Source organism: Panulirus ornatus, chromosome 9 (assembly GCF_036320965.1).
Source record: "Panulirus ornatus isolate Po-2019 chromosome 9, ASM3632096v1, whole genome shotgun sequence".
NCBI classification, from domain to species: Eukaryota; Metazoa; Arthropoda; class Malacostraca; order Decapoda; family Palinuridae; genus Panulirus; species Panulirus ornatus.
This window is the reverse complement of record NC_092232.1, coordinates 5,615,313-5,632,030: the sequence shown is the minus strand read 5'-3', so window position 1 is coordinate 5,632,030 and position 16,718 is coordinate 5,615,313. Positions and strand designations below refer to the sequence as shown.

Here is a 16,718-nt window from a genome sequence, read left to right as displayed (position 1 = left end):
AAGAGCAAGGGAAGGAGTAGCACTACTCCTGAAACAGGAGTGGTGGGAGTATGTGATAGAGTGTAAGAAAGTAAACTCTAGATTGATATGGGTAAAATAACTGAAAATGGATGGAGAGAGATGGGTGGTTATTGGTGCATATGCACCTGGGCATGAGAAGAAAGATCATGAGAGGCAAGTGTTTTGGGAGCAGGTGAGTGAGTGTGTTAGTAGTTTTGATGCACGAGACCGGGTTATAGTGATGGGTGATTTGAATGCAGAGGTGAGTCATGCGGCAGTTGAGGGAATAATTGGTGTACATGGGATGTTTAGTGTTGTAAATGGAAATGGTGAAGAGCTTGTAGATCTGTGTGCTGAAAAAGGACTGGTGATTGGGAATGCCTGGTTTAAAAAGAGAGATATACGTAAGTATACATATGTAAGTAGGAGGGATGGCCAGAGAGCGTTATTGGATTACATGTTAATTGTTAGACCCGCGAAAGAGAGACTGTTGGATGTTAATGTGCTGAGAGGTGCAACTGCAGGGATGTGTGATCATTATCTTGTGGAGGCGAAGGTGAAGATTTGTAGAGGTTTTCAGAAAGGAAGAGAGAATGTTGGGGTGAAGAGAGTGGTGAGAATAAGTGAGCTTAGGAAGGAGACTTGTGTGAGGAAGTACCAGGAGAGACTGAGTACAGAATGGAAAAAGGTGAGAACAAAGGAGGTAAGGGGAGTGGGGGAGGAATGGGATGTGTTTAGGAAGCAGTGATGGCTTGCACAAGGGATGCTTGTGGTATGAGAAGCATGGGAGGTGGGCAGATTAGAAAGGGTAGTGAGTGGTGGGATGAAGATGTAGGATTATTAGTGAAAGAGAAGAGAGAGGCATTTGGACAATTTTTGCAGGGAAATAATGTAAATGAGTAGGAGATGTATAAAAGAAAGAGGCAGGAGGTCAAGAGACAGGTGCAAGAGGTGAAAAAGAGGGCAAATGAGAGTTGGGGTGAGAGAGTATCATTAAATTTTAGGGAGAATAAAAAGATGTTTTGAAAGGAGGTAAATAAAGTGCGTAAGACAAGGGAACAAATGGGAACCTCAGTGAAGGGGGCTAATGAGGAGGTGATAACAAGTAGTGGTGATGTGAGAAGGAGATGGAGTGAGTATTTTGAAGGTTTGTTGAATGTGTTTGATGATAGAGTGGCAGATATAGGGTGTTTTGGTTGAGGTGGTGTGCAAAGTGAGAGGGTTAAGGAGAATGATTTGGTAAACAGAGAAGAGGTAGTAAAAGCCTTGCGGAAGATGAAAGCCGGCAAGGCAGCCAGTTTGGATGGTATTGCAGTGGAATATATTAGAAAAGGGGGTGACTGTATTGTTGACTGGTTGGTAAGGTTATTTAATGTATGTATGACTCATGGTGATGTGCCTGAGGATTGGTGGAATGTTTGCGTAGTGCCATTGTACAAAGGCAAAGGGGATAAAGGTGAGTGCTCAAATTACAGAGGTATAAGTTTGTTGAGTATTCCTGGTAAATTATATGGGAGGGTATTGATTGAGAGGGTGAAGGCATGTACAGAGCATCAGATCAGGGAAGAGCATTGTGGTTTCAGAAGTGGTAGAGGATGTGTGGATCAGGTGTTTGCTTTGAAGAATGTATGTGAGAAATACTTAGAAAAGCAAATGGATTTGTATGTAGCATTTATGGATCTGGAGAAGGCATATGATAGAGTTCATAGAGATGCTCTGTGGAAGGTATTAAGAATATATGGTGTGGGAGGCAAGTTGTTAGAAGCAGTGAAAAGTTTTTATCGAGGATTTAAGGCATGTGTGTGTGTAGGAAGAGAGGAAAGTGATTGGTTCCCAGTGAATGTAGGTTTGCGGCAGGGGTGTATGATGTCTCCATGGTTGTTTGATTTGTTTATGGATGGAGTTGTTAGGGAGGTGAATGCAAGAGTTTTGGAAAGAGGGGCAAGTATGCAGTCTGTTGTGGATGAGAGAGCTTGGGAAGTGAGTCAGTTGTTGTTCGTTGATGATACAGCGCTGGTAGCTGATTCGTGTGAGGAACTACCGAAGCTGGTGACTGAGTTTGGTAAAATGTGTGAAAGAAGAAAGTTGAGAGTAAATGTGAATAAGAGCAAGGTTATTAGGTACAGGAGGGTTGAGGGTCAAGTCCATTGGGAGGTAAGTTTGAATGGAGAAAACCTGGAGGAAGTGAAGTGTTTTAGATATCTGGGAGTGGATTTGGCAGCGGATGGATCCAGGGAAACGGAAGTGAATCATAGGTTGGGGGAGGGGGCGAAAGTTCTGGGAGCGTTGAAGAATGTGTGGAAGTCGAGAACATTATCTCGGAACTAGGCATTAAATGTGGTTCTTCATGTTTACTGTCTATTGTGGCTCATATTCTCATATCTTGCTGTTGAAAATGTTTCAGATTGTCCCATTTGATGGAATAAAAGTTTTCTTAGAATTAAGGTACTTTTACTGTTATATGTCTGGCTAGTATAATGAAACTTCTCTGATTATTATTGTTATTCTTTTTTAAAGAGATTGATAAAAAAAAAAGTGAACCAGAGATTGACAGTAAGATTCCCATATTTTTTATATATCTTTAATTTACAAAAGTTAACTTAATGATTTATATTATAGCAAGATTTTCTTCTCTAACAGATTCTATGTACCATCTCACACATGGTTTTTGCAAGTAAATATCTCCCACTGCCATATGCTTGAACAAATTATCAATCGGGATACTGGAGAACGTCTTTTTCGATGGTGTATCCGATCCCTTGCCCTTAGTGCCAGATCTCTACCAATGTATAACCCAAATGGTGGAGTAGCCAATATCACACAGGGAGGCAGTCATGTTTTTACAGAAATGAGGCCGTATTCTGATGGATATTATTATCTCTTGGTTGACTCTGAGGGAGAGACTGGCATAGATATTACCATTCACACAAAAGGTAAGGAGATTTCTTTTGCAGTAATTTGATAATTTTTTATTGATAGCTAGGAGATGATAAAGATTATGCATGTTGCTAAATGATTGAACAGCTTTCAATAAGGATAGGGACAAAATGTGCTAATACATAACCGACAGTGCCCTCAAAAAGCCTTGTGCACTTTCCCATACATATTGTCAGAGGCCTTGATTACCATCTGGAGATGTCTGCACTTAGAACTGGCAAGGTTTCTGTGTTCTAGGTCAGTGTTTTGGGTCTATAGGGGCTTGATTTCATGAATGAGTTGAGGCACTGATGAGGTGTTTCAAAAACCAGCTGCCTGATTGTGCATTCTAACCACCCAATGTACCTAGAAATCTCATCTGTACCCACATTTTCTTTCTTCCAGGTAAGAATTCAGGCTTTCCTTTTCTTTGAATAATAAGAGTCAACCATCTCTAAGCAGAGGTGGAAGAAATACACTGCCCAGAAGTGAAATTCCCAAAGTGAATAGGTAGTCAGGAAGAGTTGGAAAATGAACACCCTTCCCTCAAGATAGCCTAAGGCACATGAGACAGATTCTTGGTGCTTTCACCATTAGAAACACTACTCTGAGTAGTCAGATGTATTTTGATTTCATCCTTGGAGACTGATAGGCTTTTTTCCAGGATGAACCTTATCAGGGTATTGCCTTTGCAAATATATGGGGGTGGACAATGTTTTTTGCAGACACTGTATTTTTTGTGGTCAGTCAAAACTTTATTTTTTGTGTGGCCTAACTGTATTTTGTTTCCCTGAAATTATCTGGATATGTGTGTGCATCATGTTTGTACACAGAATTTAACAGTTACAATTACCATTTGCTAACCATGTAGTGTTATTTCAGAATGTGGTAGTGCCTTCAGGAAGCTAAGGCCTCATATTCGAGAGGTAAAAGCGTCTGAATATACAGAAGTATCATCCAAACAAGATGTTGAATTTGTTGGAACTGCTACACCTCTGAATATTACTGTATCAGTTTCGACTAATGAAGATTTAGGCCAGTCTGCACATGAATCATCAAAAGTGTTGGACTGGGAAGAAGTGTGGCCTAATATAACCAATGAATCCCCACTTATTTTGTCTCATATACCGGAAGAGTCTCCATCCTCAACACTGGATGCTGACTTTGCTGCTGATGGTCTCCAGTGCTACCCTGTGCTACCCCTAGCCCGAATCAAACATGCCAGTGATTTTACAGACACATTTTTGATACAAGTATGTTTTTTCAGTCAAAACTTATACAGATTAATTTCAGCAGCAGAAGTTTCAACTTTTTCTTTACAGGAACTAATTTGCTGTATTTTGTATTTAGCAAACACATCATCAAATCCTAAACAATATTACCTATTACTAGCCAGTCTTGGAAGTTCTTCAAACATTAATTGCCACTGTGTTTCTTGGAATTCATAGAAGATGACTAAATGGGGTGGGAGTAGGGGGCTGGAAACCTTCCCTGTCATGTATTTCAATTTCTAAATTGTGGAACAGAAGATGCCAAGCAGGGTGTGCTCATCCTTCACGAAGGCTTAGGCTTGGTTGTCCGAATGAACGTAAATGAATGTGTATGTTTCAGGAAAGAAACTGAAATGTTATGGTTCTGAGTGAAACAAAGGTCAAGGGTAAAGGGGAAGAGTGCTTTGGAAATGTCCTCAAAGTAAAGTCAAGGTTTGGTGAGAGGACAAGAGCTAAGTAACACAACTCCTGAAGCAAGAGTTGTAGGGGTGTGTGATAGTGTGTAAGGAAGTGAATTCTAGATTGGGTGAAACTGAAAGTGGATGGAGAGAGATGGGTGATTATTGGTGCTTATGCACTGGTCATGAGAAGAAAGATCTTGATAGGGAAATGTTTTGGGAGCAGCTGAGTGAATGTGTCAGCAGTTGTGGTGCACAAGATCGGGTATCAGTGATGGGTGATTTAATTGCAAAGATGAGTAATGTGGCAGTTGAAGGTATGATTGAGGGGTATTGAGTTATCAGTATTGTGAATGGAAATGGTGAAGAGCTTGTGGATTTGTGTGCTGAAAAAAGACTGGTTATTGGGAAAACCTGGTTTGAAAAGAGAGATATATGCAAGTATACATGTGTGAGTAGGATAGGTCATAGGGCATTATTAGATTACGTGTTAATTGATAGGTGTGTAAAAGAGAGGCTTTTGAATAATAATGTGCAGAGAGGGTAAGCTGGTTGGATACCTGATCAATATCTTGAGGAGGCAGAGGTGAAAATTTGTAAAGGTTTTCAAAAAAAGAAGAGAGAATGTTAGGGTGAAGAGAGTGGTGAGAGTAAGTGAGCTTGGTAAGGAGACTTGTGTGAGGAAGTACCAGGAGAGATTGAGTGTAGAATGACAAAAGATGAGAGCAAATGATGTGAGGGGAGTGGATGAGGAATGGGATGTATTTAGGGAAGCATTGATGACATGTGCAAGAGATGCATGTGGCATGAGAAAGGTGGGAGGTGGGCAAATAAGAAAGGGTAGTGAGTGATGGGATGAAGAAGTAAAGTTGTTAGTGAAAGAGAGAGAGAGGTGTTTGGATGATACTTGCAAGGAAAGTATATAAATGACTGGAAGATGTCAAAGAGAAAGTGGCAGGAGGTTGAAGAAGGTACTAGAGTTGAAAAAGAGGGCAAATGAGATTTACGGTGAGAGAGTATTATTAAACTTTAGGGAGAAGAAAAGGATGTTTTGGAAGGAGGTAAATAACATGCATAAGACAAAGAGAACAAATGGGAGCATCAGTGAAGGGTGTAAGGGGGGAAAGTGATAAAGGTAATGATGAAGTGAGGAGTAGATGGAGTGATTACTTTAAAAGTTTGTTGAATGTGTTTGATGGTAGAGTGGCATATGTAGGGTGTTTTGATTGGGGTGGTGTGCATAGTGAGAGAGTGGTTTGGTGAAGCGAGAAGAGGTGGTGAAATCCTGCAAGGCGGCGGGGTTGGATGGTATTGCAGTTGAATTTATTAAGAAAGGGGATGACTGTGTTGTTGATCGGTTGGTCAGGATATTCAATGTATGTATGGATTGGCAGAATGCATGTTAAGTGCCGATTTACAAAAGCAAAGAAAATAAATGTGAGTGTTCAAACTACAGAGGCATAGGTTTGTTGAGTGTTCTTGAAAAATTGTATGGGAGGGTATTGACTAAGAGGGTAAAGGTATGTACAAAGCATCAGATTGGGGAGGAGCAGTGTGGTTTCAGAAGTGGTAGAGGATGTGTGGATCAAGTGTTTTCTTTGAAGAATATTTGTGAGAAATAATTAGGAATAAAGATGAATTTGTATTTAGTATTTATGGATCTGGAAAAGGCATATGATAGGGTTGATAAAGAATCTTTGTGGAAGGTCTTAATAGTATATGGTGTGGGAGGTAAGCTGCTAGAAGCAGTGAGAAGGTTTTATCAAAGGTGTAAAGCATATGTTTGAGTAGGAAGAGAGGAGAGTGATTGGTTGTCAGTGAAGGTTGATCTGTGGTAGGATTGTGTGATGTTCCCATGGTTGTTTATTTTGTTTATGGATGGGGTGGTTAGGGAGGTAAATGGCAGAGTTTTGGAGAGAGGGGCGAGTATGCAGTCTGTTGGGAATGAGAGGGCTTGGTCAGTTGTTTGCAGATGATACAGCACTGATGGCTGATTCTAGTGAGAAACTTCAGAAGTTGATGACTGAGTTTGGAAAAGTGTGTGAAAGAAGAAAATTGTGATTAAATGTATGTATATATTGAAATGTGCGTGTGTGGATGTGTATGTGGGTGGGTTGGGTCATTCTTTCGTCTGTTTCCTTGTGCTACCTCGCTAACGCAGGAGACAGCAACAAAGTATATTAGATGAATAAATGAATATATATATTATTATTATTATTATTATTATAAATGAATATATGGTGTGGGAGGCAAGTTGTTAGAAGCAGCGAAAAGTTTTTATCGAGGATGTAAGGCATGTGTACGTGTAGGAAGAGAGGAAAGTGATTGGTTCTCAGTGAATGTAGGTTTGCAGCAGGGGTGTATATGTCTCCATGGTTGTTTAATTTGTTTATGGACGGGGTTGTCAGGGAGGTGAATGCAAGAGTCTTGGAAAGAGGGGCAAGTATGCAGTCTGTTGTGGATGAGAGAGCTTGGGAAGTGAGTCAGTTGTTGTACGCTGATGATACAGCGCTGGTGGCTGATTCATGTAAGAAACTGCAGAAGTTGGTGACTGAGTTTGGTAAAGTGTGTGAAAGAAGAAAGTTGAGAGTAAATGTGAATAAGAGCAAGGTTATTAGGTACAGTAGGGTTGAGGGTCAAGTCAATTGGGAGGTAAGTTTGAATGGAGAAAAACTGGAGGAAGTGAAGTGGTTTAGATATCTGGGAGTGGATTTGGCAGCGGATGGAACCATGGAAGCAGAAGTGAATCATAGGGTGGGGGAGGGGGCAAAAATTCTGGGAGCGTTGAAGAATGTGTAGAAGTTGAGAACACTATCTCGGAAAGCAAAAATGGGTATGTTTGAAGGAATAGTGGTTCCAACAATGTTGTGTGGTTGCGAGGCATGGGCTATGGATAGAGTTGTGCGCAGGAGGGTGGATGTGCTGGAAATGAGATGTTTGAGGACAATATGTGGTGTGAGGTGGTTTGATCGAGTAAGTAATAATAGGGTAAGAGAGATGTGTGGTAATAAAAAAAAGAGTGTGGTTGAGAGAGCAGAAGAGGGTGTTTTGAAATGGTTTTGTCACATGGAGAGAATGAGTGAGGAAAGATTGACCAAGAGGATATATGTGTCAGAGGTGGAGGGAATGAGGAGAAGTGGGAGACCAAATTGGAGGTGGAAAGATTGAGTGAAAAAGATTTTGAGTGATCGGGGCCTGAACATGCAGGAGGGTGAAAGGCGTGCACGGAATAGAGTGAATTGGATCGATGTGGTATACTGGGGTTGACGTGCTGTCACTGGATTGAACCAGGGCATGTGAAGCGTCTGGGGTAAACCATGGAAAGTTGTGTGGGGCCTGGATGTGGAGAGGGAGCTGTGGTTTCGGTGCATTATTACATGACAGCTAGAGACTGAGTGTGAATGAATGTGGCCTTTGTTGTCTTTTCCTAGCACTACCTCGCACACATGAGGGGGAGGGGGTTGTTATTCCATGTGTGGCGAGGTGGCGATGGGAATGAATAAAGGCAGACAGGATGAATTATGTACATGTGTATATATGTATATGTCTGTGTGTATATATATGTATACATTGAGATGTATAGGTATGTATATTTGCATGTGTGGACGTGTATGTATATACATGTGTATGTGGGTGTTCTTTTGTCTGTTTCCTTGCACTACCTCACTAACATGGGAGACAGCGACAAAGCAAAATAGATAAATAAATAAAATATTATTATTATTATTGTTGTTATTATTATTATTATTCTTATTATTATTATTATCATTATACTTAATCACTGTTTCCCGCATCAGCGAGGTAGCACATGGAAATAGACAAAGGATGGCCCATCCCTCCACATACACATATGTATACATAAACGCCCATACATGCACATATACATACATATACATTTCATCGTAAACATACATATACATACACAGACATATACAAACATGCACATGGACATATTCATACTTGCTGCCTTCATCCATTCCCGTCACCACCCTGCCACATAGGAAACAGCATCCGCCCTGAGGCGAGGCAAGGTAGCACCAGGAAAAGACAAAAAGGCCGCATTCATTCACATTCAGTCTCTAGCTGCCATGTATAATGTATATAAGTAGATGAGCCTTTCTTTATCTGTTTCTTGGTGTTACCTTGGCAAAAGATGGGTGATTATTAGTACTTATGCACTTGGCCATGAGAAGGATGATCATGAGAGTCAAGTGTTTTTGGGCAGCTGAGTGTCTCAGAAGTTTTGATGCAAGAGACCGGGTAGTGATGATGGATGAATTGAATGTGAAGGTTAGTAATGTGGCAGTTGAAGGTATAATTGAGGGGTATTGGGTTTTCAGTATTGTGAATGGAAATGGTGAACACTTTGTGGAATTTTGTGCTGTAACAGGACTGGTGATTGGGAATACCTGATTGATGATACACAAGTATACATATGTAAGTAGGAAAGATGGTTAGCGGGCATTATTGGATGGCTTATTAGTTGATATTTGTGTAAAAGAGAGACTTTTGGATGTATATGTGCTGAGGGGCAGCTGGGAGGTATGATCACTATCTTGTGGAGTTGAGAGTGAAGATTTGTGGAGATTTTAGGGAAAGAGGAAAGAGTATCTGAGCCAGAACATCTGGGTTTCTTTCCTCAAACATACTACCTATCTCTTCTCTCTTCTCATCTTGGTAACACTCACACATGCATAAACACCCAAGCCTAAGCTTTTGAGGAGGATGAGCACTCTCTGCTTGGCTTCTTCTTCTGTTCCATCTTTTGAAAATTGAGATTCAAGAAGGGGAAGGTTTCCAGCCCCCTGCTCCTACTTCCTTGAGTCATCTCCTACAACACACACAGAATACAGAGGTATGATGATGATTTAAGCTTCCAGTGTATGTACTTGTACTACTTTAACCTTTAACTTATCGATAGATAGATAGATAGGTAGATAGGTAAAGAGTTGGATGGTAATTTAAGCTGACCATGAGTGTGCCTTTACTACTTTAACCCTCATACAGTGACATACATCATTTGATGATTCACGATCACCTGTGACATATATCGTTTAATGGCTTATGATCAACTGTAACATACATCACATGAGACAAGGTTTCCATGTTGCTGTTCCAAATTGCACACCTTATTTAGCATTCATAAACCACATCACACGTCCCAATAGCCCTTCTTACACAACATAAGCATTACTCAGGCCCTCAGTAGTATCTTGGTCAGCATGGAGGACTCACCTGTGTTGCTGTCCTCTAGGATAATCTACTTCCTGCAGTATGGGTGGTATACAAGAGAAGTCTAGTCCATAGAAGTGTAGGAAAGGTGTAAAGTTTATAGTAATTCTTAGATAAACTTGTTTACTCTCTTTATATTGTTAAATTTTAGCAATTCTAAGATAAACTTGTTTACTCTCTTTATTCAAGTTACTTGTTCTATTGTTTGGATATCCTAACTGCATCATACATAAGATGATATTGATATAAGAACACCTGCAACATACTTTGTAAGAAAAAAGTATCCACCCGCTGCTTTAGAATTTGTGCGCCAATTTCAATACTCCACCCACTCTTCATTCCTTGGTCCTCCCTTGTTATGCACAGCTTCCTCCACTTGCTCTTCCCCCTTGTCCCACTATCTACTAAGGCACCAAAATGGTGGCCTCCAGATGTTCACTTCAGCACTCTACTACACAAAGGTAGACAAAGATTATTTTTTTTTTCATTTTTCATACTTTTGAAAGCATGTCTTTAATTTCATAAGAACATAATATGGGGATAAGGAGAGTGTTGATTTGTGGGTACAATATTCACACATTTCTTTGTTTGCTTCTTGTGTAAAGTGTAGGTATATTATGTGGTTAAAACTAAATGTATGCAAGTTAGCTTTTTTTTATTGTTTATGCGGGAACAACAGGTAAGTGTAAAAAGTTTTATCCTTGTGGATAGGGGAAAAGGAATGCTACCCCATATCCCCCTTTTGTGTTATGGATGATGATTAAGAAGGATGGGAGTTGGGTGGCTGTAAATCCTTTTTTTTTTTTTTTCACTTTTCAAAAGTTGGAACAAAAGGAGCAAAGTGGGGATCTTTTTTCCTGGAAGACTCAGGTCCTAATGATACGTTGCTTAGGTGGAAAAGTTGGGCACATATTAAAAAGAGCTGTGACAGTTCTAGCTGATGATTCCTTCATGGCATTCCATGTCGAACAGAAATTTAAGATCATCAGAATATTAGATCTTTTCCAAAATGACCCAGGTTTTTCATGGTTTTAATGCAAATGGTGCAAGTTTCAATTGCACTGAGGAATATCTTTGTAGCAAATTAATCAAATATTGGGGCAGAGTATTGCCAACCCTGCAGCTTCATTTCTCATTTGTGGATAGAGACATGTAAGCAGGGGTCCAAAACACTCTTTAACTTTTAAGTAGGGTGTGTCCATCATAATATATGTCTAAGACTTGGTAGTGTTCATTCACAGAGACTCAGCCACCTTAAAGCAACCCTCCAAAGGCTTTTAGGCAGCTAACCCACGATTCACTTGTTCACACATGGACAGTGAGATAATGTTAACTAATTTGCTATCCTTCCATCAGTTTACAGTGTTTTCAACTCATCACCTTTCTTTTATGACTTTCTAAGATGTTGGATCTGTATTTTTTACTTTTGATTGTGTTTGATGATATGAATAGTAAGAACCGTGATATTTTTGAGTTGCTGTGAGCCAACTAAACAAATCAGATGTTTGACATCATGCTAGTATAACAAACTATTTTTTTTCATCAGTTAGGCTCCAGGGTTTTTTCTCATTAAGGTGGCAGTTGTTATTGGTTGGTTCACATACCATACTTACCTGGCACTGGAAATACCTTGATTGTAAAGGTGGTTCACCAATGTAAGGCTGACCATAGCACTACACTGACCCTTGTAATTAACCCAAAAAGGGTTAACTCAATGTTTTACAGACTGTGTATCTGAAATATTTTGCTTGCATAGAAACGTTGTTCAACAGTGTCATAAGACACTGTGACGTTAGCTTGCATAGAAACGTTGTTCAACAGTGTCATAAGACACTGTGACGTTAGCTTGCATAGAAACGTTGTTCAATAGTGTCATAAGACACTGTGACGTTAGGTCATCCACTTGAAATGTCCATTTCCTGCTGGGATGGTCCACCAGACAGTTTTATCCAGATATTGCGATTGTTTGGATTGCTGTTCCTAATGTGTCCAGTCTGCTTACATTTCTTTCAAGGCCATCTCAAAGCCCTCTGACATTACTTTCCTGTAAGACACAGAGATCCCATTTGCTAGTGTGAAATGAGTAAGGGGGTTTCTTCTCTGGGGAAATCCTTTGAATCCTTCATGGAACTGTTTATTGCAGGACCACAGTAGAGCTCTAACTGTGTAAAGTATGTAGAAGCTTAGTTGTTATTGTTGGTTGATGTACCAAATCCATCAAATCCAGAGAAAGTTTGCTCTGCTGTAACATTATCTCATTAGAGTCTTGCATGTGTACAATATGCATAACTTTTGGCCGGGTGCAACAGATCTTAAATAATTTGCAATAGAATTGGAGTTTCCTTTTTAAACTCAATCTTAGCTTACTTTATTTAAGCTATAAAACATTGTCTTGGCTTGGCTGCATTGCAACCTTGTTTTTCATTTAAAGCCCAATGGTGTCTGAGTTCCATTGAGATTCAAATGAAACTTTAACCCGTGGTCTAGGTTTAAGAGTAGAAGAAAACCTAAGAATCGTATTCTCCTTTTTCCATGTTTAATCACTGTATTGTACCTCACAGAGCCTTCAGCTTACAGATGGAGAAGTGTTGTTCGTATTCAGCTGGCTAAGCATCTTCATTTTGGTCATTTTGGCCTTTATAACTTTTTGTATCTTCATTACTTTCCATACCACCTTCTTTTATGACCTTGGTTATCATGTTGCATTCCTCTGACCCATGTAGCTGTCGTTTCTTTCAGCCACACCCACACATGGACCACTGGGATTCTGTCCATAAACATAGTCTTTCTCTGTCACACATAACACGTGACAACTTTTAACTCACACAGCTCATTCTTGGTAACTCTAGATTTTCCTGCAGTGAGCGCTATGCACTAGCCTTGCCTTTTCGCAAAATGAAAGGAGCAATAGATAGAAGTAGTATGTTAGAACATTTAGGGAGGAGCATTAGGTAGAAAAAGTAGATAGTAATAGTTAGTAGGAACATTAGGCAGACAGGAGCATTAGATGGAAGTTAAGGGTGAGGCACTAAAGACTAAGGAGTGGCACTGGAGTTCCTTAGTTACAGAGACTCTGATACTGTAACCACCCCTTTGAGGGAGTTCCAGGAGGGAACAGCATCAGAGATATAGATAGATAGGTCTATGCTGTGAAACGACTCTTATGTAATACTTATTGGCAATTAGGTCACAAGTCAGGCCCCAGATTTCAGAGCCAGGACATAGTTCATGGACTTTGGGACAAATGGTTCAATAGATTGAATTCCCCCCCCTTTCCCTAAAAAAATTTGCATGCTTACATGCACTTGATTTAATCTCTGCACATGGGAATCGAATTATCATCAGTTAGTTGTTGGCAAGTAATACAGGTATAATTGGCTTAACTGAAAATACAGTAAATAGAGTGGTAAAGCAAGGAAAGGGAATTATGATCATTTTATATGGACATGAATAAACAACTGGAGGAATTATTTTGCTTAGAAGCTGTAAAATGTAAAGACAGAAGGTGAGGGCACTTTGTGGAAGAATATAGAATAATAAGTGGATGCAATGAGAATAAGAACAAATAAGGTACTCTATACTGTTTAATATGTGCAGTCATACAGGAATGTTAGAGAGCATAAGACAAGCTGAATGTAGCTTTATTGAGGCTCATTATTCTGTTTATGTATTTTTACCAGATTTCAATGTTTCTTCATAAACTTCATCTTACACTTACTCTGCGTCTCGTGTTGTTTTCTAAAGTATTCTTCCCGGTATTTAATGTTGATATCCCCATTTCTTTCTAATGTATGTTCCATCACACTGTCTTGTTGACCTTCCCCATAATGATTCTGTTTTCATCGAACTGAATAGACCTTTACAACTTGCAAGGTGTAGTTCATTCATATCTGTACTTATTATTTACAGGGGCCAGAGTGGTATAGTACATGGTTGTCGGTACAAAGAGACTTGCCTGTCTTTATGTATCTCACCCTCCTACCATTCACAGACATTGGTGGAACTCTTAGTATAAATATACTTATGGATGAGCTACTGATGGTGAGTAGAAAGAGATTTGATATCATTGTGTGTTTGTGCCTTTATTTTCTGAGTTTGATAGCAAGCCAATGACTCATGTGCTTGAAACTCTGTAAAATTCATTTTTTGATAAGATGCATGCCCTTATCATCTGACCCACCCAAAGTAAGTGGGAATGAAGTTGATGGTAATAGACAGATAGATAGGTAGATAGAATCACTTTTGCCTATTTTTGTGAGTGACACTTTCATTACAAAAGTAGATTGACATATATTTAGAAAAACTATTCCATCATTTGCACCCAAATTACTTCAGCAATCAGGTTAAAACTGGTCAGATGTTGTTGATGGGTCAGCAATAACAATTGTTGCAGAGGTAGAGTTCCTTCAAGAACAGGATGGTTCTTAAGCTTAAACCAGTCATAATTTCATCATATTCAGTTTCTTGTACTGAGAAGTTGAATTAGGAAAATGATGTAAACTGGCTTTTAAGGAAGTTTAATGAAGACATTCAATGTCATATACCAGCAAGATGGTACTCGCAGCATCCACTACTATAATGCCAAACTAGACCCTGTATTTAAGTGACTGGAGGAAAAGAACTTTTCTGTTTTTTTGGTAAGTGCTTAGGAATTTTTCTGCTGTAGAGGTATCCTGGAATTTTCTTTCACAACCGTATAGTTATAGATAACAGTTGCTGCTGGTCATTTTCTCTCAGAAGAAACATATTTGGTCTTAGAGTTTGGTTTATTATGTATTTATGAGTGGGATGTGAGATTGAGAACATTGATTATTGCTTTGTCCACTGCTTTGTCCACTTCATTCTGGAAGAGGTCCTTATCATCTTGCCCCAAAATTTAACCCAGTGAGATAATGTGGCAAGACTCTTTTTTATCATTATTGTACTTAATTGCCGTCTCCCACGTTAGCAAGGCAGCGCAAGGAAATGGACGAAAGAATGGCCCAACCCACCCACATACACATGTATATACATAAACACCCACACATGCACGTATACATACCTATACATTTCAACGTATACATACACAGGCATATACATATATACACATGCACGTATTCATATTTGCTGCTTTCATATATTCCCATTGCCACCCCGCCACACATGAAATAGGACACACACACACACACAAACATACACACACACACACACACACACACACACACACACACACACACACACCGTGAGGTAGCTCTAGGAAAAGACATAAAAGGCCACATTCGTTCACACTCAGTCTCTAGCTGTCATGTAATGCACCGAAACCACAGCTCCCTTTCCACATCCAGGCCCCACAAAACTTTCCTTGGTTTACCCCAGATGCTTCACATGCCCTAGTTAAATCCATTGACAGCACGTTGACCCCGGTATACCACATCGTTCCAATTCACTCTATTCCTTGCACGCCTTTCACCCTCCTGTATGTTCAGGCCCTGATCGCTCAAAATCTTTTTCACTCCATCCTTCCACCTCCAATTTGGTCTCTTACTTCTCCGTGTTCCCTCTGCCTTTGACACATATGGCCTCTGTCAATCTTTCCTCACTCATTCTCTCCATGTGACCAAACCATTTCAACACACCCTCTTTTGCTCTCTCAACCACACTCTTTTTATTACCACACATCTCTCTTACCCTTTCATTACTTACTTGATCAAACCACCTCACACCACATATTGTCCTCAAACATTTCATTCCCAACACATCCACCCTCCTCTGCACAACCCTATCTATAACCCATGCCTCTCAACCATATAACATTGTTGGAACCATTATTCCTTCAAATATACCCATTTTTGCTCTCCAAGATAACGTTCTCGCCTTCCACACATTCTTCAACGCTCCCAGAACCTTCACCCCCTCCCCCACCCTGTGACTCACTTCCGCTTCCATGGTTCCATCCGCTGCTAAATCCACTCCCAGGTATCTAAAACACCACTTCCTCCAGTTTTTCTCCATTCAAACGTACCTCCCAGTTACCTTGTCCCTCAACCCTACTGAATCTAATAACCCTGCTCTTATTTACATTTACTCTCAGCTTTCACACACTTTCCCAAACTCAGTCACCAGCTTCTGCAGTTTCTCAATCAAGTCAGCCACCAGTGCTGTATCATCAGCAAACAACAATTGACTCACTTCCTAAGCCCTCTCATCCACAACAGACTGCATACTTGCCTCTCTCTCCAAAACTCTTGCATTCACCTCCCTAACCACCCCATCCATAAACAAATTAAACAACCATGGAGACATCCCGCACCCCTGCCGCAAACCTACATTTACTGGAAACCAGTCACTCTCCTCTCTTCCTACTCACACACATGCCTTACATCCTTGGTAAGAACTTTTCACTGCTTTTAGCAGCTTACCTTCCACACCATATACTCTTAATACCTTCCACAAAGCATCTCATATGCCTTCTCCAGATCCATAAATGCTACATACAAATCCATCTGTTTTTTAAGTATTTCTCACGTACATTCTTCAAAGCATACACCTGATCCACACATCCTCTACCTTTTCTGAAACCACACTGCTCTTCCTCAATCTGATGCTCTGTACATGCCTTTACCCTCTCAATCAATACCCTTCCATGTAATTTCCCAGGAGTACTCAACAAATTGTACCTCTGTAATTTGAACACCCTTTGTACAATGGCACTATGCATGCATTCTGCCAATCCTCAGGCACTTCACCATGAACCATACATAAATTGAATATCCTTACCAACCAATCAACAATACAGTCACCCCCTTTTTTTTAATGAAATCCACCTCAATACCCTCCAAACCCGCTGCCTTGCCAGCTTTCATCTTCCGCAAGGCTTTCACCACCTCTTCTCTGTTTACCAAACCATTCTCCCTGACCCTCT

General features: G+C 40.1%; 1 protein-coding gene across 4 annotated transcripts in view; it reads left to right on the top strand.

The window, feature by feature from the left end:
• Positions 1-16,718, top strand: part of LOC139750183 (transmembrane protein 8B-like) — a 90,717-nt gene that overhangs the window by 51,016 nt on the left and 22,983 nt on the right. For all 4 annotated transcript variants that reach the window (XM_071664586.1, XM_071664587.1, XM_071664589.1 and 1 more), the window contains 3 exons: positions 2,641-2,933; positions 3,799-4,169; positions 13,727-13,858. In XM_071664586.1, coding sequence (XP_071520687.1) covers positions 2,641-2,933; positions 3,799-4,169; positions 13,727-13,858 — 796 coding nt within the window. The remainder of the gene's footprint in view (positions 1-2,640; positions 2,934-3,798; positions 4,170-13,726; positions 13,859-16,718) is intronic.